This window comes from Mandrillus leucophaeus, unplaced genomic scaffold, assembly GCF_000951045.1.
Source record: "Mandrillus leucophaeus isolate KB7577 unplaced genomic scaffold, Mleu.le_1.0 Scaffold1036, whole genome shotgun sequence".
In the NCBI taxonomy this organism is placed as follows: domain Eukaryota; kingdom Metazoa; phylum Chordata; class Mammalia; order Primates; family Cercopithecidae; genus Mandrillus; species Mandrillus leucophaeus.
In genome coordinates this window covers 879,583-902,869 of record NW_012098499.1, presented here as the reverse complement: position 1 = coordinate 902,869, position 23,287 = coordinate 879,583, and the positions used below count along the sequence as shown (strand labels likewise).

Below are 23,287 nucleotides of genomic sequence, written 5' to 3'. Positions count from 1 at the left end.
CAATTGTCATATATATATATATATATATCCTTTTACTCAATAATTTCATTCATACTTAAGAAATTTATGTGCAAAATACAACTGTTTCCTTCCAAACTAGTTTTATATTATATTTTTTCCATTTTTCATGATAGCAGCATTTTTCAGATTCTCCAACCCTCCCTCAGATTGAAACACTGCCATTTATTTTCCCTTGTACTACCTTCTTCATTGCTTTATTTCATTTTCTTTTCCAGTTCCAAATTTACTGCCTATACCCGTCCTCAACATTTCTTGTCTGAACCAATAAAATAAGTATTTATCTCCTTAACTTCGGCTGGATGAGAGAGATAGCTACTTTTGCCCAAATACTTCCTCCTTTAATTTTAGACAACCTCTAAACTCACTGTGAGACATTTTAACATGGTGTCTCTTCCTCCTTTCCCTTCTAATTTCAAATTCTTCCTGCATGTGGACACAAGTTACCTTATTTGAAACTAATGTACTTATCATATTATTTGCTTAAGTGAGAATAGTAATCACTACCTTATATTTACTTAAGAAATTGTACTGCTCAAAGCTCTTTCACGTGCACTACACAGTGACTCTCTATTGCTGATTAAAAGCAGTATGCAGCCACGGAAATCTCACTCCATATGGAGTCAGAAGTCTTCAAGTGCTGACTTCACAGCTTTACGGCTGTTGGTAGACATAAGTCAGCTAGACCTCATTTCTGAGGCTTTAGTTTTTCAATTTGTAGTTAAGTTATAGGTACTAGATACCATTCCCAAATTGTATTTAGACATTTTGTCAGTATATTAATTTTAAGCAAAATCAAGCTAATTAGGAAAAATAAAAAACTCCAAACTCATTAGAGTCATGGAGCATTGTTTTACCAATGATATGAAAATTCACCAGTTCTTATCTTAAAATACAAGCAAAAATAAATTCAAGTATTTCAAAAAGTATTGTAACAGAAAACGGTTGCCAATCATTGCTTTTAAAAGGCTCGTTCTGTTCATTCCAATTCGGACTATTCATCTAAATAGCTCTTTAAGGATATGGTTCCCAAATACAGAGCCTGATAGGAAAATATAAAAATATTAAAGGCAATGCGGTAATATTAAATATTAAAGGCAATACATTCAAAAAGCAAAATGTATTCAGTCAAAGGACTATTTTTATTCTGAAAATATGTCTTTTAAACATTTTGGTGCTATACAGGAAATTACTTAATGAAATGCTAGTGATGATAAATAATAGTTTTATTTTACTCTTATAGTTATTATTGTGCTGTTTAATCTAGCTCCTTGGCAAATTAAAGAGTTGTAAGCATATTAGTCATTTACATTACAGGGAAAATTTTACTGGACTATGATTTCCAAAAGTCTGGCAACATGATTTTGTTTAGCTTGAATAATCTTTTCAAATGAATGTGATATTTTTTAAAGTCCATAATTCAGACTGCTAACTATAATTTCCCATCAGATGTCTCATCATGTAGAGAATTCTTGGCATGAGAAGAATGACTTGAGTGTTGGAGGAAATCTTACTTCCTTTTGTTCTGGTTGGATCAGACTTGTGCAAGCACGCTCCTAATGGTAGTTTCAATGCCTTCTGCTGGCATTGAAACTTCCACCCTCCCTCCAGGCATGGAAAAGAGAAATGACAGCCTCTGTGCCATTTAAAAGTATAGGAACTTCCCTGTCATTTATAGTTGAGTGGAGAAGAGACAGCAGCTTTGGCAGGACAGGCTTGGTTGATAACAATTTAGAGAGTTAGGGCAGGAAGGGGTTTAGAGATCATTAAATTCAAACCTTCATCTTAGTGATATGGAAACAAAGGCAATGAGAACGGAAACAATATTTTTCAAGTCATACAGCAAGTAAGTATGAATGAGGACTCCACTCATCTGTACTATCTGACTCCAGAGCCAATGCTTCCCAATACAGCTTGCCTCCTCTTACCCAGAGAAAAATGCTCAGTTTTCTTATGTATAAATGCCATCTGGATAGTTAATTAAAATACAGACTCAAACTCCCTACCTTTCTGATTATTATTCAATGTCTTGCATGATGCCTGGGGATCTGTATATTTAGTAAGCAATCCAGGTGATCATGAAGCAAGCAAACTATAAACTTTGGCCCTTCTCAAGCATAAAATCAGTAAGTAGTAAAATTTAAATAAACTTTAGAAAACACTCTGCCATGGCACAATCTTGGCTCACTGCACCTCCACCTCCCAGGCTCAGGGGATTCTCCTGCCTCAGCCTTCCAAGTAGCTGGGACTACAGGTGCTCCACCACGCCTGGCTAATTTTTGTATTTTTAGTAGAGACGGGGTTTCACTATGTTAGCCAGGCTGGTCTCTAACTCCTGGCCTTAGGTGATCTGCCCACGTCGGCCTCCCCAAGTGCTGGGATTATAGGCATGAGGCACCGTGCCCAGCCCTTCAGTAGGTTTTAAGGAGCCCCCAGCCCTCCTTCTCCCATTTTCGGTCTGACCAGCTATACTGCTCCATCTCTCCCAGCCACACACCCCACCAAGTACTGCACAGGGACCCCCCACCCAGGGTCCCTACTCCGTGAGATAATGTGAAATATGTCTGTGGACCAAATGCAATAAAACCTCTGTTTGTAAGAAAAAAAAAAACCTGAGAAATCAAGCTTCAAAGAAGGGAAGTAAGGTGTGTGTTAATGAGAAAACTAGGATTAAATTCCATATTTCTTAATTCTATGAGTAATGGTTTTACTATATTTTACTACCTAATGAGATATGAAATGTGTTGGTTGGATGTTGTGTCCTTTCCTTGGGTGTTTGTTTTCACGTTTAGTATAGACCATACTATCATGCTTATTTAAACATAATAATACAACTTTAATGTATACAGTTTCATGTGACAATGCCAACACACATTTGCATGTGTTAGACATACACCTAAGTGCACATGCATGTACACGCACACACACACACAAATGCATCATCACTTGTAAGATGCATCCTAATTTCTGAGATGCTAAAATGGAAAAGAAAAACAGTCTTATATAATGCAGTGGGTACACTAGGGTTGGAAAATATTTCCAATGACTGCCAACTCCAATCAGTTAGCAGTAGTGTCCAGAAATTTTCACGTCAAAGGCATAGCAAGGCACACCAAGGCTAAACAATTACTAGTTCCAAAACCAAGTAGAAATGCTTAATATGGACAAAGGAACAGGATTGGCAGAACAAATAGTATTTGTGTTGTCCTTTGACAGTTAAAATGAAAAAGATAGAAAGACACTGGTGAACTAATTCGGGGGAAAAAGATCCAACGATGAAGATAACTTGTGCTCATTCCAATTTTTAAACCAAATTTTATTAAAATCTGAGTGAATCAGTCTGTGTGTCCTCAATACAGAGCAATAAACTAGTTTCTTGTCTACTTTCAGTTCTTATTTCTGAAAAAAGAAATAATAACCTATATCCTAACTTCTTCAGAGGATGTTAATTTTTAATCAATAACTAATACACATATAGCCTTTTATGGCTTGCCAAATACTTTCACATTGTTTACACAATTTAAATATAATTGCAATTCCATGATGTGAATAATACTATCTTTTTCTATAATTGTGGAACTTGCAGCTCAGAGAAGTAGAGTAACTTCCCCAAGATCACATAGTGAAATCAATGATAGAGCATGAATTTTATCCCAGATACTTCCTATTTTTATGTATATTTATTCTTCCCTAAAAAAGTGTGAGAATGTGTGGTTAGGTTCTTTTAAACTGACAAGAGTTTAGTTAAAGAGTAATAATTTCTGCTGATGCCTGCCTAAGGTTTGCCTGCTCATTGTTTTTGCTCTGTTAACCATAGACAAATTTCTTTTTGGCCAGTGAAGATCTAGCCAAGCACCACCCAGGCAGAAAGAAGAGAGAAAAATAGGCACTGACCCGTCCTCCCTGACTGAAGACACCTGAAAAAAAAAGCACAAAAGTCAAACATTGTAATTCATTGATGTGCAAAAAGTGAGATTTTCAACATTAGGAAATTTCTAATATCTATTCCTGGTACTTGGCTATCACGGCCTGTTTTTTTGTTTGTTATACTTTTCTTTTCTTTCTCCTTTTCTTTTCTTTTCTTCTTCTTCTTCTTTTTTTTTTTTTAATCTGCTCACTTCTTAAGGAAGTCGTATAAAGACATGAACCATGAGGAGGTAACAATTGTTGGAGGTTAGGGTGGGGTAGAAAAAAAGTGGATTAAGGATCTGGCAATTCATGTTACAGTCCTGGCCCAAGCACTAATTTACTATGGAAATGACATTATCATCGCTGGTCTCACTTTGAAGAAGTTAAATTGGAAAGTATCCTCTACCTTTGACATTTCAAGGTTCATTTCATGCAGTTCCTCCCAAAAGCCTTTGCCACAGACGGTTGGGAAAGAGAGGAAGTTTGTAGTTTGTTCTTTGAGTTTGAAATTGCTCAACTTTTAAAACTTGGCCCAAATGTAAACTGGTAAGGAACAACTCATTCATTCTTGCGACTTATTTCTCCTTTTATGTCTCTCTAACTTCTTAAAAAGGGAAAAGATCCCATATACATATAGTCTTATTTCTCTCCCTTTTCCTTCCTCTTAATATTGTATGTGTAATTTTAGTTTATGACTAATTAGTTCAGTGGTTTAAAATACTTAAATAATAAAATCCCTCAGTCCAGTCTTGGAATGGGGTGCTGAGTTTTGATCTGTGGCCATTCCTATGGGACACCTTTCCCAATCCCTCTCCATGTAAGCCCAAGGGCACCACAAAGAGAGTGTGGATTAGCACAATCTATCTCCAATGATGGTCAACACTTATAGGATAACAACTGCAAATTCCTTAAAGCACAATCTCTAATAATAAAGATAAGGAGAAAGCAAGTTGTTGTTTTTAAATTTGAAGGAAGGTTACTGTTCATTTTTTCAGCAGTGATTACCAGCCTTATTGATTTATAACTAGCAATATGGGTGATTATTAACATGACAAATTCTTAGGGCAATCACTTAAAAATTCTATTATATAAAATCAGAGAGTTCCTGGACAGTCTATATTTTTAGACTCTAAGTGGTTTTTATAGCCAGGGACAATTTGTTATTATAATTTTCAGTCAATTCTCTACTGTACCAATCTCTCATCAAAAGAGGAGAGATTTGTCTAATGTCTCATACGTAGGAAGTGGCAAGGCAAAAAAAGGATTAATATTCACAATGACAGAATCCAATTTAGTACTCTTTTTATTAAACTTTATGATGGCAATAATGTTAATAGACATTTGTCAAACATGCACTATACCCCATCTACTATGTTAAGCATTATACATGCCTTTTTCTCATTTAATTCTCCATACAGAGATAGTCCTGTATGTGTTTATTTTATATATGAGTGAAACAAACATCAGAAAGTTCACAAAGCTATATAATGAAAGTGCCAGGGCTAAAATTCACTTTACTCTGCCTCAACATTAAGGCCCTTAGGCACTATGGCCTCCCAAATACTATCTAGTATGTCTGTGAAGCATCTATGCTTTGGTAAATTGTGCTAGTCAACCAGATCCTGTTAAACCTCAATTCACCTTTGTAAAGAGAAGAAAAGGGAATAACAATTGATTTCTGAGACTATCTTTGCAACTAAACTTTACATAGTCAGATCTATATTTTTCTGCCATCTCAGCTGATTGAACTACCCATTAAGGTTATTCGGCTTTAGTAGTCAAGCTTACTCCATAATATCACAGGAATCCTTTATCCATTTTTTTTTAAATTTCTAAGCATATTTGTTTATGTAATTATGACCAGCTACAGTGAACATTGGCTTCTCTCTCAACTAAATCTCCTTGATTTTTTTTTTTACTTGTACAGCCATTTAAAATCTTGCATAGTAGTAAAATTCATCTGCTACTGTCACATAAATGATACATAAGATATGGAGGGTCCGAGGGCTTAGTTTTATTTCTAGTATTTTACAGATGAGAAAATATCTCAGAGAATTATGATATTTCTTTAAGTGACACAGGTCATTAATAGAAGAGATAATACTAGGTCTTGGATCTAAAAACTAGCATTTGCTTTGTCCCCTACAATGTGAAAGAGTAGAAGAATAAGGAAGGAAAGAAATAGCTTATGATGTACCTGCTCATCTGATGCTTCTGTCATGAAAAACATAACCTTGAAGTATGATTGTGCTTTGGCCACTAAAGTGGCCAAAGATATTCTCCTTCTTGAAGATTTTTTAGCTCACCAGAAACATACGTTTCTGCATTCCAAGTTTCAATTACATATTTTCAAAGATTTTCTCATTGACTTTCCATTTTCTCTATTGTCTTAATTTTAATTATTTGAATTTATTTGTAATAATAACTAAGGGGAGGAAAATACTCCTTTATTCTGGAAAGCAAAACCAATATTTAATGCAATTATCCATCCTCCAGGCTAGTTTTATGGAACAAACATCAAATGTGATGCCAAGAGAATCTGATTCAAATTCCAAATTCTAACTACTGGTTGCAAGTCTTTTGCTAATTTTCTCAATTTCTCTGTTCCACAGTTTCTTATATTAATAGCAGAGACAGAAATGCGTTATTATGAGTCTCGGAGACGATATATAAAATCCCTTGGTACGTGCCTAGAATATGGTATATACTCAACAAATCACAGTAATTTTTATAATTATTACCATAATCATTGTCATCATCACAATCATTATCATCATTACAATAATCTCTCAGAATTGGTCTTTCACATCAAAATCATTAGGATTTTGAAATATGATAAACAACTACTCATCATATCCAGTTCAGTATAAATATGGGATCTTAATTTAAGAAAAAACTTACCTGATAAAAAGCAGAAAAGAGCCAGAGAGAGGAGCAGAAAGATACCTGACAGCTTCATTGTGCCAGTTGGCTCACTCAGATCAAGGCTGCTTTGTCCAGCTCAGGTTCTCTGTCAAGACAATTCCCAGAAAGCCCTAAAATACATTCAGACAACATGAGTCCTATGCAGTTTATGCATTTATTGGGGCCTGTCAACACTTTAAATAAATGCTTCATGCTCCCCATCAATCTTAAAAATTGGGACAATTATGTGAGTCGCACCTCAGATCTTATTAACAGAGGATGTCATTTTCTACTGGTAGCCTACATTTTCCTAACAACCAATATATCCTTCCGGCTCTCCTCTCTAAGGTTTCCCTACATTATGGGGATGATTCACTGGTTGAGCTCCACTTGATTCTTCTATTTCTTGCAGACTGGTCCTTCATGTCTGTGGCCCAAGTGAGTAACCATAGGATAATGGAATCTTGGGTGTAACTTGGATTTTTAGAGTCCAAATCATCCAAGGTGTACCTAAAGGAGACAGATACTCCACATTGTAGCCAGAAATGCATTAGAAGAAGCATTTTCTGAGCAGAAATCAGCTTGTTAATTTTTAAATCATTATTGCAGTCAAATGCCAGTTGTTGTCCAGTTCTGAATCAAAATAAATAAGGGAGTCAATCATTTTCTTTAATTTGTAACAAAAAAAATATTTTTTAAAGTTACTGGAATGAATTTTTTTTTTTTTTTTTTTTTTTTTTTTGAGATGGAGTCTTGCTCACTTGCCCAAGCTGGAGTGAAGTGGTGCGATCTTGGCTTACGGCAGCCTCTGCCTCTTGGTTCAAGTGATTCTTCTCCTGCCTCAGCCTCCTCAGTACCTGGGACTACAGGTGCCTGTCACCGTGCCCAACTAATTTTTTTATTCTTAATAGAGATGGGGTTTCACCGTTTCGTGAAACCGTTCGTGGCCAGGCTGGTTTCAAACTCCTGATCTCATGATCCGCCTGCCTCAGCTTTCCAAAGTGTTGGGATTACAAGCGTGAGCCACAGTGCCTGGCCTGAATTGAATTTTTGAAATGAATAATGTATTTCCTTTTTTTATCCAAAAGTAAAAGAAGTAGTCATAAAGACCTTGATAATCTTCACTACTTGAAAATATACTTTTCATATAAAAGTTAGATGAATAGCATTAACTCTCATGCCCAATTTAATTGCAAGATAGATAAAAGAGTGTGATGCCATAACTTTCTTTCAGGAAACAACAACAGAAAAGAATGGTTGTAGTGATAATGAGAACGTCTGCCTCAAATCATAAACTGCTATTTAAAATATCATGACGGAAATTATCTTAAAGTCCTTTACAGAAAGATGTAGGTCAGATGTTAAAAGTATTCAAAGACACTACTGAAAAACCTTAAAAACTGTATTTAAAATTTTCTTGAACCCCTTATGGGAAAAGGAGTCAAAATATCTAGAAAAATAGAATATATGGGAAATTGCTTAAGTCATGACCTTTAAAAACAACAGTTGTACAATTTACCCACTTCTGATCTTTAAGTATGTTTTCTTATTAATATGAGATAATATAAAGATCAGTTCTTAAAACTAAAGCATTGCATAACTTGGTTTTAGGTACTGCTGTGACCTTCCTCCCTCTTTCCATTCTACTTCCTATATTTCTTCCTCCTTTGACCACCATTTTTTCTCCTTCTGTGACTAGAATGTACAGAATTAGTCTAATCATAATCTTATCTCAAAAAGTGGCAAAAGTTTGAAAGCATCAAAAAATAATAATAAAAAAGAAAACAAGGTAACAGTGGTAGTCGATCATATGCCATCATTAAATTCATGGTGACATTTCTAAACTTCCTGTTTAAACTTCTTCCTCTCTGCCTAGAGTTTCATTTTTGGTCCTTGCTTCTCGTATTCACCTCTAAACTCTCAGTCACTGTTCACCTAAATATTACTATCTCCCTATCTTCCAGTCTTTCCTTGCCTGCTTTCCTCTGATCTTCAAGAGTTTTTTTTTTTTTTAATAGGTTTTTTTATGTAGAATTATTCTTGTTTAGAATGATTCTATCCTCCTTTTCTGAATGTTTTCAATTCTCTATCCTCAACACTTACACTACCTACCACAAAAACGCTTAGGAACATGAAAGCACAAATTAAGCATTGGCTGTGGATAAACATAGGGAAGGAAATATTATATCATACATAAATATACAAAGTTTAAGAAATAATCTGGTCCCTAATGATTGAATCATCCTTTTTTGTTAGGTTTCTGAGGCCATATGAAAGTTTTTGGTTTTGTTTTAATACAACCTAAAGGAAAAAGTAAGAAACATTCTGTGGGAAATCACTTCATTGGCTCTTTAAATAAGAAGTGGAAATACTAGAAATTAATGAATTATAGGCAATTATTCACAGACTGTATACAATTATAGTCTTTTGGCTGCAAGGTTTAGTTTTGTTTTATTTAATACCCTGAAGAAAAACAGGAAAAGTTTTAAAAATCTTAACATTTAGGAATAAGTAAACGTCAATATACTGACTCAGGCAAAAGCAAAAAAGAAACAGGAAAAATAAAAGAAAGGGAGATGTGAGAGAATTCAGTAGAAGGCATGGCTCTTATATAGACGCGCTAGAATGCAGTCCCAACATACATACAGTGGTCTTCCAAAATATAGCCATGCATACATTTTTATGTAAAGACACAGACCCTATAAGAATGTATTTTCAATGTAAAATTTATTATACTATATTATTAATTTTTAAATCATTATTGCAGTCAAATGCCAATGTAAAATTTATTATATAAAAATTATACATTTACTAAAATATTACTATTTACGGTAGTGTATAAAATCATCTGCATTTTATTTAATAAACATGCAAGGGACTTTAAGGTAAATTTTAATTCTATCATTTTTACTGCCAACTATATATATAATATTATTTCATTTATTGAAATGCAGCTCCATTACTTTCAGAATGCTTAGCTCTGAGTCCAAGGAGATACATATATCTGTGTCTGTGTGTTTTAACATTTTACTTGTTCATATAAATTTTCCTTTTCCCAATATTGTTTATATATAGTAAAATGTATTATTTTGAAATGTCACCTCTCAGACAGCTATGTACTCTATTTTCTCTCAAACCCCTGAACCCTTCCACCATTTGGCACAGGGCATGAGAGAGAGCTTTTTCTTTTTTAATAAAAAAAAGGACAGCCATCACATTAATCCAAAAATGTACTAATTAAGGAAGTCAGTGCTTGCCATTAAATTATAAAGTGGTCTTTGTTAACATCCTTAGCCATACAATAGACTAAAGTCAAGAATTTTTTATTTGTAACAATCCAATCTTTATTCAGAGTGAAGATTGTTTTTCTTAGAACTTCCATTGGATCACATAGGAAAGATGACAAATATTTCCTAGGACTAAGAAGAGGGATTCGGGAAGAGAAAGAAAAGGAGGTTTTCGAACTTAGACCTCATTGTCCTGGTTTAGTTCAAATCCCTTGGCTTTTGGAGGCATCTAAAGCATTATTTGGCTTATTATGGGTGAAACAGAGTGGGCCGTATCGAGGAAGATATCCAGGTATTTGGACTTTATAGCACTCTTACAGGGGTCTGCCATGCTGCAATGAAGATCAGAAAAAGCAGCTGAAATTCATAGTTCCCAAGATAGTCAAGTGGGGAAGGGATTCATGAACAAGAACGGTTTTTATTTCAGAACAAGGGGCTTTGAGTTAAGAGACATTACAGTTGATAGCTTGATGGGAGGAATCACATAACTCCGAAGAGTGTACTAACACATCAAACAGATAACAGGGAGCTGGGGAATGGAGACCCAGGTCCTCTATGATACAGTGACCATAGGAGTCATATTACACTGCAAAAATTCCTGGAGAGAGAGAAGTCAATATCCAGGGACCAATTGGTAAGAAATACCTCACCAGGTGCCAATGTCATGCAAATGTCATGAAGTTATGTAAGCTTTGTCCTGGATTCAAATGTTATCTTTGGGGAGGAAAAAAAAGGGGAATAAAAAGGTAGAACCGGAGAGACACACTAAATATGTAAAATGTGAGTGCTTAGTGGGAGAGATTTTATTTTTTCTCAATGTGGTATCCATTGTACTTTCAACCATGCTTAGCAATTAATAGCCATTCAGAAAATGTTTGTTGAATGACTGAGATTGAAATACCTTTAATTAATAAGATATTTTCTGATATTACATTGACATGAAGATAACAATTAAACATAAACATTTTAATTTTTGACACTTGAAAATCTTAGCTTATATAAAATTTGACCTACTCTACTTGATGGATTAGATTCAATTATTATCAATGTTCTGTCAGAATAAAACAAAACATAGACTCTTTGTCATCTTGAAAAACATTTACCCCAATCTTCCAGTCAATATTTAAAAATGACCTAAAGTTCTACTGAGAAATACACATTGTGGCTCTGTGATAGATTAGAATAAACACAGACTTTGAGTCCAGATAGACATGGGATGTGCATTCTACTTCTGCCAAATCTCTATGATATGGGAGATGTTAATTAACCTTTCTGAGTTTTAGTATTCTTAACAAGAGTAGGTTTCTGGGTTGTTTTCATACATCATATGCCGATTTCACTGACAGTCTTTGATTATAAACACTTTTAGTTTTTTGACTAAACTTTGCATTCAGTCCCTCAAGATTGCTTAGGCTTGACTATGACTTCACATTAGCGATAATTTCCACCTTTATATCAGCTGAAAATTTAATAAGTATGGTTTCTTGGTTATCATCTACGTCACTGCAGAAGTGCTGAACAAAGCAAACTCAAAGATATTTCACCACCTTGTTTCCAAGGTTAGTCTACTGAAATCAATATTCATATACCTTATGGTATGGTACCAAGCTTCTCATTCTTGTGAAGTACAATGAAGGAAGTTTGGCATGACTCACTTGTAATGAATTTATGTGGGCTACTAGTCATCCTCGCCTTCTTTCCTAAATGCTCATATTATCATATGTCCTGCTCTTCCCCATCATAGACTCTACATCTGTTCCAAAATAAGTTCTTCCTCATTTCTCACTTATTTTCATTACATATCTATTTGCCTACTTTAACTCACAGTGTTGCCTTGCCTGGGATGTTATTTTCTTTAATCATTATATCTCTCAATTCTATATATCAAACAATAAAAATCCAAATTATGTTACTCTTCACAGAACATTTCTTTATCCTCCAAGGCAGACATTCTAAACTGGTAGCATAAAGACAAACTCAGGCTTGTTAATGTATTTTATTTAGCCTATGCTGTGATTTTAAATGTATTTCTAAATAATCATCAGCTTTTAAAAGTTGAGTATTTAAGAAAAATAGCCCGGGTGCAGTGGGTCACACCTGTAATCCTAGTACTTCAGGAGGCTGAGGCAGGTGGATCACTTGAGGTCAGGAGTTTGAGACCACCCTGGCCAACATGAAAAAACCCCATCTCTATTAAAAATACAGAAAAATTAGCTGGCTATGGTGGTGCACGCCTGTAATCCCAGCTACTTGGGAGGCTGAGACACAAGGATCGCTTGAACCTGGGAGGCAGAGTTTGCAGTGAGCTGAGATTGTGCTGCTGCACTTCAGCCTGGGGGGGAAAAAAGAAAAGAAAAGAAAAAGGAAAAAGAAAAAGAAAAATAGTAAGATAGAAGATTTTTCTGAAAATATTTGGGCATTTCATTGCCATGGCAAACGTCAGCTGGAATTTGGTGGTACATGCCTCATTTAAACGTGCTCTTATTTCACTCTTTTGCCTTGCTCGTTGTTGGCGCTTGGAGGCGTTTGAGTTTGAGAATCCTGCCCTTTGACATTAATAATACTTCTTAGTTCTCAGAATATGTGTATTTACTTTTCTTGTGAAACTGTTCTACATTATAAACTTATGCCTATATGGTATTTCCTCTATTTGTCTAGTTGCTCTTTATGAGTAGAATCTGTACCTTATTAATCTTTCATTCTTCAAATTTTCATCTAATATTTAGCAATTACTGCATAAATATTTATTCAAAAAATATGATTAAAAAGAATTACCACTATATGATTATCAGGGATTATTAGTAACTATTCTGACATTTTCCAAAATTTATCTTTTTCCATATTTATGGAAGATATTTGCTCATCTCTAGTTTTCTATTATTGCTTTCATTTCTTTGATTTCTTTCTGACATACTTTAACACAATTGCAGTCTCACTTGGGAATCTCTCTATTCTTATCTGTCTCCTAATGAGATAAAAGGAAAAATGTCTAATACTCACTGGCTTTTGCAGAAGAGCACATTTCACTAAGTACATAATTGGAAGTCAGTTTTTCCAATTTGCAGATTATCGAGTGACAATTCTGTCTCTGTCCAATTCATATAACCTGTGTTACTCATCACTTCTGCTTCACCATTTATCTTCCCTTCAGATCCCTTTTCACCAGGATCAAAGCAATCTACGTTTCTCTAGATTATGTCTGCCACAGTGGAAATCGAACTACATCACAAAGTATAGTTTGCAATATAAAACTTTTGAAAGTTGACAGATATTATGAATATTAATAAAGCATTAAGTAGTTTATATTTCAAAATCTCTTCTTAATTTGCTTTATTTTTTATTTTTTTATGTTTTTGGATATTTCTTCTTAAATACGTTTATTAAAGTTGAATTTTGTACATGCGTTTTGTGGTAAGTCTTCTCAAATCTCTTTGCTTTTAAGTTTTAGTGTTTCCGCTTAACATTAATTCAGAGAATTATTCAAGAAGTGATTAGTTGAGCATAGCCTTAAGAACAGGACAAAAGGTTGCCAAGATCCCTAGGTTTAGAAAAAACTAGGTCACAGTAACTTTGTTTTCTTTGTTGACACTATAACTAAACTGATAGGTATAAGGTATATGCAGATACAATGGATTTGAACTCAGCAAGGCATTAGATAAGCTCTCATGCTGTCTTTGCAAATGGATAAAGATGCACGGGTAGAATATTATACCTGACTGAACAAGTGAACAAAAAAGTGCCGATAGATTAATTAATATAACCAAGAGGAATAGAATCTTGTCCCAGTCAGTATGTTTATAACTAACCTAAATGATGATATATGAAGCATACTATAAATAAGAAATCAGAGCTCTGTTTACCTCTTTTTGTGGTTCATTTTCTTAACATACATAGAAAGCCATTAATCAAGTTTCATCTTGTTCATTCTGACTTTTCATCATTTTTAGTATATAAAGATCTTTTTGACTCCTTACATAGAATCCCATCTGATTGCATCCGAATTTGGATTTTTAAAATGAATTTTTTAAAAAATAAGATTATTTAAAAGATCAAAGAGAGTGAGAGTTACAAGGTAATCCAAAGCTGGGTGCAGTGGGTTATGCCTGTAATCCCAATACATTGGGAGCCCGAGGCAGGCAGATTGCTTGAGGTCAGGATTTCGAAACCAGCCTGGCCAACATGGAGAAACCCAATCTCTACTAAAAATACGAAAAAAAAAAAAAAAATTAGCCAGGCATGGTGGCAAGCGTCTGTAATCCCAGCTACTCAGGAGACTGAGGCAGGAGAATCCCTTGAGTTTAGGAGGCAGAGGTTGCAGTGAGCCAAGATCACACCACTGCACTCCCGCCTGGGCAACAGAGGAAGACTTCCTATCAAAAAAAAAAAAAAAAAAAAAAAAGAGTTTAGGTGGGATTTCTTGGTATTTACCCAAAATACTTGAAAAGGGGTCTCAAAGAAATATTTGTTTATATATATTCATAGTAACATTATTTACAGTAGCTAAAATGTAGAAAATGTAGAAGCAACTCAAGTGTCTTCGAACAGATAAATGGATAAGCAAAATGTGAAAATAATGTGTATATATACCACATTTATATATACTTGTTATTATATGTAGTATGTGTTTCTATATACACAAGCATATTTATGCAGAGAAAAATGCAATATTATTCAGCTGCAAAAAGGAAGGAAGTTCTTAGATATTCTGTAACGTGGATGAATCTTGAGGACAGTACACTAAGTGAAATAAGCCAGTCACAATAAGACAAATTTTGTATTACTCCACTTTTATGAAGTATTTAGAACAGTCAAAATTAGAGAGACAGAAAGTATGGTAGTTTCCAGGGCCTGGGGAAAGTGGGTAATGCAGGTTATTGGTTAATAGGTATAGAGTTTCAGTTGAGGAGGATGTAGTGTAATAGTTCCAGAAATGGATGGTAGTAGTAGTTGTACACACAATGAACACACTTGATGCCACTGAATTGTTGAACTGGACACTTAAATATCATTAAGATAGTGAATACTAAGCTATGCACATTTTACCATAATTAAAAACTGGTTTTTTTTTTTTTTTTTTTTTGAGACAGAGTTTCGCTCTTGTTGCCCAGGCAGGCATGCAATGGTGCTATCTTGGCTCACTGCAACCTCCACTTCCTGAGTTCAAGCAATTCTCCTGCTGCAACCTCCCAGAGTAGCTGGGATTACAGGCACCCACCACCATGTCCAGCTAATTTTTTGTATTTTTGGTTGAGACAGGGTTTCACCATGTTGGCCAGGCTGATCTTGAACTGACCTCAGGTGATTCACCTGCCTCGGCCTCCCAAAGTGCTGGGATTACAGGCATGAACCACCAAGCCCAGCCTAAAAACAAATTTTTAAAAAGGCCCAGGTTAGATAGTGAGGAAAGTGTTCAAGAGAATCAAGCTAAATTCTATTAATAACTAATTCTATGGTCATTTATTTCCCTCTTCCTAGAACTTTTATAAATTTGTTCCAAGTTGCTCTGTTACATTATTTACTGACTGATTCATGCTTAGTCTATAACATGAGATTATAATGATCTTAAAGCAGACCATGTGCTTCTTTTCTTTTTCTCTTAAATTCTACTACTGATTTTCCTGGGCTGAGTCTGAGCTTACCCAATATGTCTTGAGTGAAAAAACACAAATTGTTTTAATATTTATTTATATTTTTAATTTGATCTTTTACTTTTTGTAGAGACAGGGTCTTGCTATGTTGCCTAAGCTGGCCTCAAACTTCTGGTCTCAAGCAATCCTCTAGCCTTGGCCTCCCAAAGTGCTGGAATTATAGACCTTAGCCACTATGCCTAGCCATTTTTTATTTGTTAGTCTTTTTGCTCTCTTATGTGAACTGCCTTCTAATTTTCTATGCTATTCTTTGTGGCAGTTTTTCAATGGTTTCTAAAGGTTTGTTTGTTTTTAATTCTTGTATGTTCTCATACCAATTTGCACATGCCTTGAATATAGTACTTACATTGTGTTATCCCTGTACTCAAGAAGCTCATGGTTTAGCAAGTCCAATACATACAATATAATTCAAACATAATGGGATAACATCCTGGAAAACAGAATGTGCCCAAAGAGCTGTGAATACATAAATAAAGACCCAATTAATTTTGCTAACACAATGTCATCAGAGAAAGCCCCATTTAAAAGATACAGTTGCACAGGTATCTTGAAAGCTAAATAAGAGTTCTGTGGCAAAATAAGACTGCTTGTAGATAGAATAGTAATGTGGGATGTTGAAGAAGGGGACACATATGCAGAAAGAAAATTAAACTACCACTCATGAAGATAGACATGAGTGTGTGAAGAATGTTGATTGTATTAACATCAAATAGTTCAGGAGGCCAGAGCACTGGATATCAGGTAAAGATAGCTGAAAAGGAGACTGAAAAGAGGCCAGTAAGCACAAAATAGGTCATGCAACATCATGATGTTTTCAGTAAGTACGGTGGCCCAAAGTGAAATGAGAGCTAGGTCTAAATCACACAGTAGTAAAAATTCTTGTTAACATACTGACTTTCCCTACTATCTTAATCAGAACATAATAAATGTCAATGCAACCCTCTAGAAAATGCAATGGAAAATAAGCAGGTAGAATTGCATATTGGTAACAATGAGAGAAAAAAAAAGGAAATAGTTTCATCCCAACTACATGTCTGGTTTTTCCCCTTCCCTTTGAAGTTTAATTATAAGCATCAGAGGAAGCCTCTTAAATGTTTGCTAAGACACTGAAATATGAGAGGGAAAGTTTGCCAAAAGGTCTTTTAAAATAACAAGGGAGCAGTAATGCCCATATCAGGTGATTTACTTTAAACAAATTGTTATCAGGTTTGCCCTCAAATTTGGGAATAAAAATCCTCTGCAATATTTTTATTTCTAAATTCAAAAATTCCCATTATATCTGCTACACAAATTCTCCCCCAAGCCTATTATCTCTGGCCTGGCCAAGCCACCCCAAGGAAAAATAACTGGGTGTGCCTTCCCGTTGTTTAACTAAGCTTACTCAATAAAATTAAAGAGCTTTAGCTTGTGATTCAAAGTTCTTCTGCAATATGGCATACTTCTCTTCTTACTCCATCTCCCAGTTTCCCTTCCAGTTATCAGAGACTTAAACCACTGGTTACTTTACAGTACTTTTGCCGATTAATATTTTCTCTGCTAAAGCGTATTTTGCCACCTCTACCTCTCAGAATCTAACTTAATTTTCCTGACTAATCTAAAATGAAGCCTACTGTGAAATGTGTTCTGCAGTTATCCAAGAAGGAATCAATAAATATCTTTCTTTTTTTTTCTTTTTTTATTTAATAGAGACAGAGTCTAGCTCTGTCGCCCAGGCTGGAGTGCAGTGGTGCGATCTCGGCTCACTGCCAACCTCCGCAGCCTGGGTTCAAGCGATTCTCTTGCCTCAGCCTCTTGAGTAGCTGGGACTACAGGCACGCACCACCATGTCTGGCTAATTTTTTTTTTTTTTTTTTTTTTGTATTTTCAGTAGAGATGGGGGATTTCGCCATGTTGTCCAGGCTGTTCTGAAACTCCTGACCTCAGGTGATCCACCTGCCTCAGCCTCCGAAAGTGCTGGGATTACAGGCATGAGCCACTGCCCCCGGCCAATCTCTTCATTTTGACTTAAAATGAAGTATAACATTTTAACTTTCATAGCATATAGCATGTCGCATATCATGGGTATATGCCCTGCTAATAAATTATTTATTACTTCAAATACAATATTGCCTGTAAGAGTAGTGTTTACCATGCCAGTATCCTTTACAACCACTAAAACAAGTAACAAAAGCAAAATAACTATGTTGGGTGGAATTATCAATACCTGCATGATTTAATTTCTAAAGCTAGCACGACCCAATAACTCTATTATTTCCATACCCTAATGCAGGTCAATTTTGCACTGTGCCTTTTACTACAAATGTTTTACTTAGGGTAATCCCAGTTGATACAACAAATAGCCCCTTTGTGTAACAATTTGTAGAGGATAGAAGTCTGTTTCTCAATAGTATAACATCCACATGATTGTCCCTAATTCACAGGCAGTTTGCCTCCAGGCAGTGGTGGAGATACCCAGTCTCCTTTCATTTCTGGCTCTTCCATTTTCAATACATGGCTCAAATTTGCCCTGTTCATTTGCATCAAAGTGGTGAGAAGAATAAAATATTGTGATTCTTTAAAGGTGGCTTAAAAGTGAAATACAACATTTTTGTTCATCATTGCTGAGAATTAGGCATATAGTAACACCACATGCAAAAAGGACAGAGAAATAGATTCCCTTATTAGACTTCCAATTCCCAGCAATGTTCTATATCACAGTTTTGTAGTATGAGTTTTGTAGACAATTAGGCCCTGTGACCAATAAAAAACTGTGCACACCCTATTGTTCACATGTGGGACATACCCTGCCCCTTAAAGGACACAATCTAAAGTCTTATCCTGTCATTGCAACCACCAGAAAGTTCAGGGTTTCCAAAAGTAGCTCTTTATGGAGACCTATATGCTATCAACTCGTCACCCCTACCCCCATGCTTTTTATACAGGAGAAGAATATGAACAGGATAACATAATTTAAACTCTCATTTAAAAAAAAATGTAATGAGATACATGTAGATGTCATTGACACACAGCACTGATAAAACTTGCTTACCTGGACTGGTTGACACCTCCTGGTCTGGCAGTGGCATATATCCTTTTATAAGACTCTGAGTCTGTTATTGAAAATAATGCCCTTGTCAGCTGTTCTTGGTAGTTTCTTGCCATGCCCTCTGATAGGCTCTTGAACTTCTACCAAGAACCAAACTGAGATAAAGTTTGAAAACCACATTTACTTTTTGGGGCTGTACTATGTTCAAAGGCTACTTCTTTATGGCCAGTTTCTGGGTCTTAAAAATTTATTGAAGGTCATAGGTTCTTTAATCTTGGCTTGTTGTTTATTTGACAATATAAATCCCTCAACATTTAGAGTGTTTCTTAACTATTTGTTTTATTTTTTTTTCCATATACCAGTAACTATTTCAAAAGTGTCCTAAGTTCTTTCCAACCACAATTCTGAAGCTTACCTTTTTTTTTTCTTTGATCTTCTACCTCTGTTTCTAAATGTAGTGGTTTAGTTTGTGGCCATCTGAAACTATAAGCTTAGGTGAGAAGAAGTCAACAGTCTTAATATGATCATGGCAACAAACCTGAAAACCTTTTTTAAACCCAGAAAATTCATATGGCTTTTGTTACTAAAAGCATTTCTTACCTTTTGGGTGTCTAGAATAAAACAGTTTTAAAATTTCCTTTACAGCATCACATTTCTTAGTATTCTCTACATTCCCTTTAATTTCTAATTATAAGTCTCCAAATACCTGCCTAAGATCTTTTCTGTATCCTATCATGTTAAAATAAGAAAATAAAAGCCAAAATATACTTTCATTCTGACTCTTTCCAGTCTTTTCCTCCAGAATGACAGGCTCAGGCAGCACGTGATCTGACTTTTAATTTATCACAGTCTAGTAATTTTAAAACAGTCTCAAAACTGATTACATTCCTTTCATTGAGAAGTGAGGTCTATAGTTAGTGCCCCTGAATCTGGGTAGGCTTGGGATTGTGTTAGTCACTAGACTGTGTCAAAAGGGAAGGTAGGTCATACATAGCCATAGAGGGTGCACCTGGCTGTCTGGGAATCCCTGCTGTCAGGATGCTCCTTGGTATGCACCTTTTTGGACTGTAGCTACCATGCTATGAGAAGCCCAAGTTACACAGGGGTGTTACATGTACATGTTCCAATAGTCCCAGCTGAGCTCAACCTTCGGTATTCCCTGATGGTGATCAACGTGCAAATGATTTCAGCCATTTGAGCCATTGCAACCATTTGAATTGTCTCCAATCAAGCTCCACACCATGGGGCAGAGACTATCCCCTGTCACTTCCTCACTGTTCCTACAGAATCCATGAGTATAATAAAATGGTTGTTGTTTTATGCCACTAATTTAAGACTGGTTTGCAATGTGTCACATGAGTAGTACCAAGTTTGGTATTTGGAGGTTGTGTTTGGCAATAATAAAAATCTATACTGTGGCATAGTTATGAGGACTAGTTTTTTGTTAGAGCTAGAAGATCCTTGGGAAACTATTTAGCAGTATCCTGGTGAGTCTCAAGGGTGCTGTTGATGACAGCTTAAAAATGAGGAAAATGGGAAAACGTTACTGGAAGCTAGAGGAAATGAGACTTTTTTATTGAGCAATGAAAAGTTTAGCAAAACTGAGGCCCGAGATCATATGAAAACTAGGAAAAATTACATCTAATGAACTAATAGACCTTGCTAAGGGTATTTCTAGGTTAAATGCTGAAAGTACCAACTGATTTCATTAAAAGGTACAAAAAAGAGAGATCGGTTAATCAAAGAATAATTCTATCTCCAAGTAGAATTTAGGGGAATATAAAGGATCTAGAACTTTCTGGGTTTGAAAACATAATTGTCATCCTCAGAGAATTTCAGAGCAAAATAAAATTCTGATGCTACCAGTAAAATATCTTGAGGTAAAGAGAAATTCAAATATGTAACTCAAATCCTTTAAACATTGGATAGTTTTCAGATGGTCCCTCACAGGTCCTTTGTGTTAGACAATAGACTTTCTGAATATCTCAAGGTTATATCTCATAAACTGTCTGTGTGAAACAATAGACCCTCTCTGTAAATGATATTGTTTGACAGAAACCATAAAGGGAGCCAAAGGCTAAGGTGAGTTTATCTCAAGGAGATTTGAGTTATGACTTTTGTTCAATAAAGTGTAATATCAAATAATTCATAAAGAACACAACACATTTTTGAAGATATTAAACAAGCTAAGATTAAATGGGACAGACAGAAAAAATGAAGAGACTGTGTTTTGTGCAATTTGATCTTTAGTCAGGAAGCAGTCTAAGAAAACTGCTCAACTATAAATACAGATCATTTTTTAAGAGGGAAAACTAAAAGGTGACTCAGAGGGAAAAACCAAAACACCAGAAGGCAGAACTGAAAACTCCCAAGTAGCTGTACTGGGCCTTAATCAAAGGACTAGCAATCTGTGCTTGGTCACTGGAGATTTATGATGAAGGAGTTGGCACGATAAAAATTATATTTAGACAGAATTATTCTGGCTGAACATGTACTGTTGATTCACACTGTTGAACATTGAATCTGTACTGAAATGATGGAAGCAAGGATGGTAATTAGGAGATTATTGTAATAATTTGAATGAGATAAAGCAGTGGTTTGCACTAAGAAATTAACAATGGAGGCCATTGAAAAGTCATTAGTTTGGGGGTGTATTTTGAATATGGGTCAAAGAATTTGCTGATGGATGTTGAGTGTGAGAAAAAAGTGAAGTCAAGAAGATTACAGGGCTTTTGGTTTAGTAAATGAAAAAACTGGAGTTTCCATTTTGTGAGTTGAGGTATAATGAGAGAGACAGAATTTTATAGGAGAGGAAATGTCAGGAGCTTAGTTTGAAACAGAACAAGTGAGATATTTTGATTAACTATTCAGATAAAAATACTGAGTAGGATATTGTATATAAGAATCTAGATTTCAAAGAAGAGATACAGATTGAAGACATAAATTTGGATAGAGGGTAAGATCACTAAGATAATAAATATAGGTAAAATACATAATGGGTTGAAAGACTGAAACTCTGCAGCACTCCAATATTTAGAGGTCAGGCTGTGAGGAGAAATTTGCATAGAGACTGAGGTAGAATGTGTAGAAGAAAGCTATGTTGGAAGCCACATAGGTGGGAGGAGGGATGTTTTATGAAAGAGTGATTAATTATATGAAATGTTGATAGGTAAAATGAAATGAAGATCAAGAACTGATCATTGGATTTTGCAACACAGAGGCATCTCTGACTTTGATGATAACAATTTTGATGTAGTCATGGGTTGGACCCTGATTAGAGTAGACTTTAGAAAAAATAGAGTAGAACACACTGGAGTTAGTGTGTATTAGACTATGCTTTAGAGGATTTTTGGCCTAATGACAATAAGATGATGAAGAAAAAATCAAGGAAGACATAGAATCAAGGAAGTATTTCTTTTTCTTTGTGTTTTATTTTTAAATGAAAGAAATAACAAGATGTATATAAGCCATCTGGAAAGGTCCAGAAAAAAGAGTAAAAGCGAGAAAGCTGGACATCAACAGAATTGTTGAAACAACATTCTTGAGAAAGTAGGAGTAGAGTGTGTGACCAAGGAGGAGAAGCTGGTCTTTTAAAAATTTTTTTAATCTTTAAAGACTAAGAAGTTGAGGTAAAATTGACCTACAAAACATACATATTTAAAATGTTCAACTTGATACATTTAGACATTTGTATACACCCATAAAACCAACCATCAAGAAAATATTCATATCCATCATCCCAAAAAGTTTCTTCATGTCCCATCACCCCCAGGCAAACACTGATCTGCTTTCTGTGACTATAGATTCGTTCCATTGTTTTTAGAGTTGAAATAAATGAAATTATGCAGGATTTGTTCTTTTTGTCTGTCTTGTTTCACATAGAATAATTATTTTGAGATCCATCTCTGTTATTTTCAAGGGATTATTTTTCCATTCATGTATATTCTTTGATGGAGTATCTACTTCAAATCATTTAAAAATGATAAAAATCATTTATATCTGGTTAAGTTTCAAGAGCATTATATAAATTCTTCTTTATCAAATATGTGCTTTGAAAATACTTTCTCCACCCTGTAACTTGTTTTTCTCAATTAGAGTTTTTTCAAAAAACAGAAGTTTTTAATTTTGATAAAGTCTGATTTACAAATTATTCTTTAATGGATGATATTTTTCGTGTCATATGTAATAATTTTGCCTACTGTAAAATCATAATTTTTAAAGTTATATAGTTTTGATTTTAGTTCAGGGATCCATTTTGAATTAACGTTTTTATAATTGACGTTCATTGTTTTTGTCTATGTACATTCAATTGTTTCTGCAGCACTTGTTGAAAATCATTTTTTTCCACTGAATTGTCTTTAGATCGTTTTAGAAAATCATTTTTATATGTATATGGATCTAGTTTTGGACTTTCTATTCTGATCTTTTGATCGATTTTTCTATCTTGACTCCAATGATATACTGTCTTGATAACTATAGCTTTATAATTAGTCCTG

General features: G+C 34.9%; 1 protein-coding gene across 2 annotated transcripts in view; it reads right to left on the bottom strand.

The window, feature by feature from the left end:
- Window positions 1-7,207, bottom strand: part of SPINK6 (serine peptidase inhibitor, Kazal type 6) — a 15,895-nt gene extending 8,688 nt beyond the window's left edge. Inside the window, exons 1-3 of one of the 2 annotated variants that reach the window (XM_011979095.1) lie at window positions 7,090-7,189; window positions 6,829-6,962; window positions 3,913-3,935 (exon numbers count right to left, since the gene is read on the bottom strand). In XM_011979095.1, coding sequence (XP_011834485.1) covers window positions 3,913-3,935; window positions 6,829-6,886 — 81 coding nt within the window. In that variant the 5' untranslated portion in view covers window positions 6,887-6,962; window positions 7,090-7,189. Of the gene's footprint in view, window positions 1-3,912; window positions 3,936-6,828 lie in introns of both variants that reach the window. The other variant, XM_011979085.1, reaches the window with a different exon arrangement.
- Between the last annotated feature and the right edge of the window lie 16,080 nt (window positions 7,208-23,287).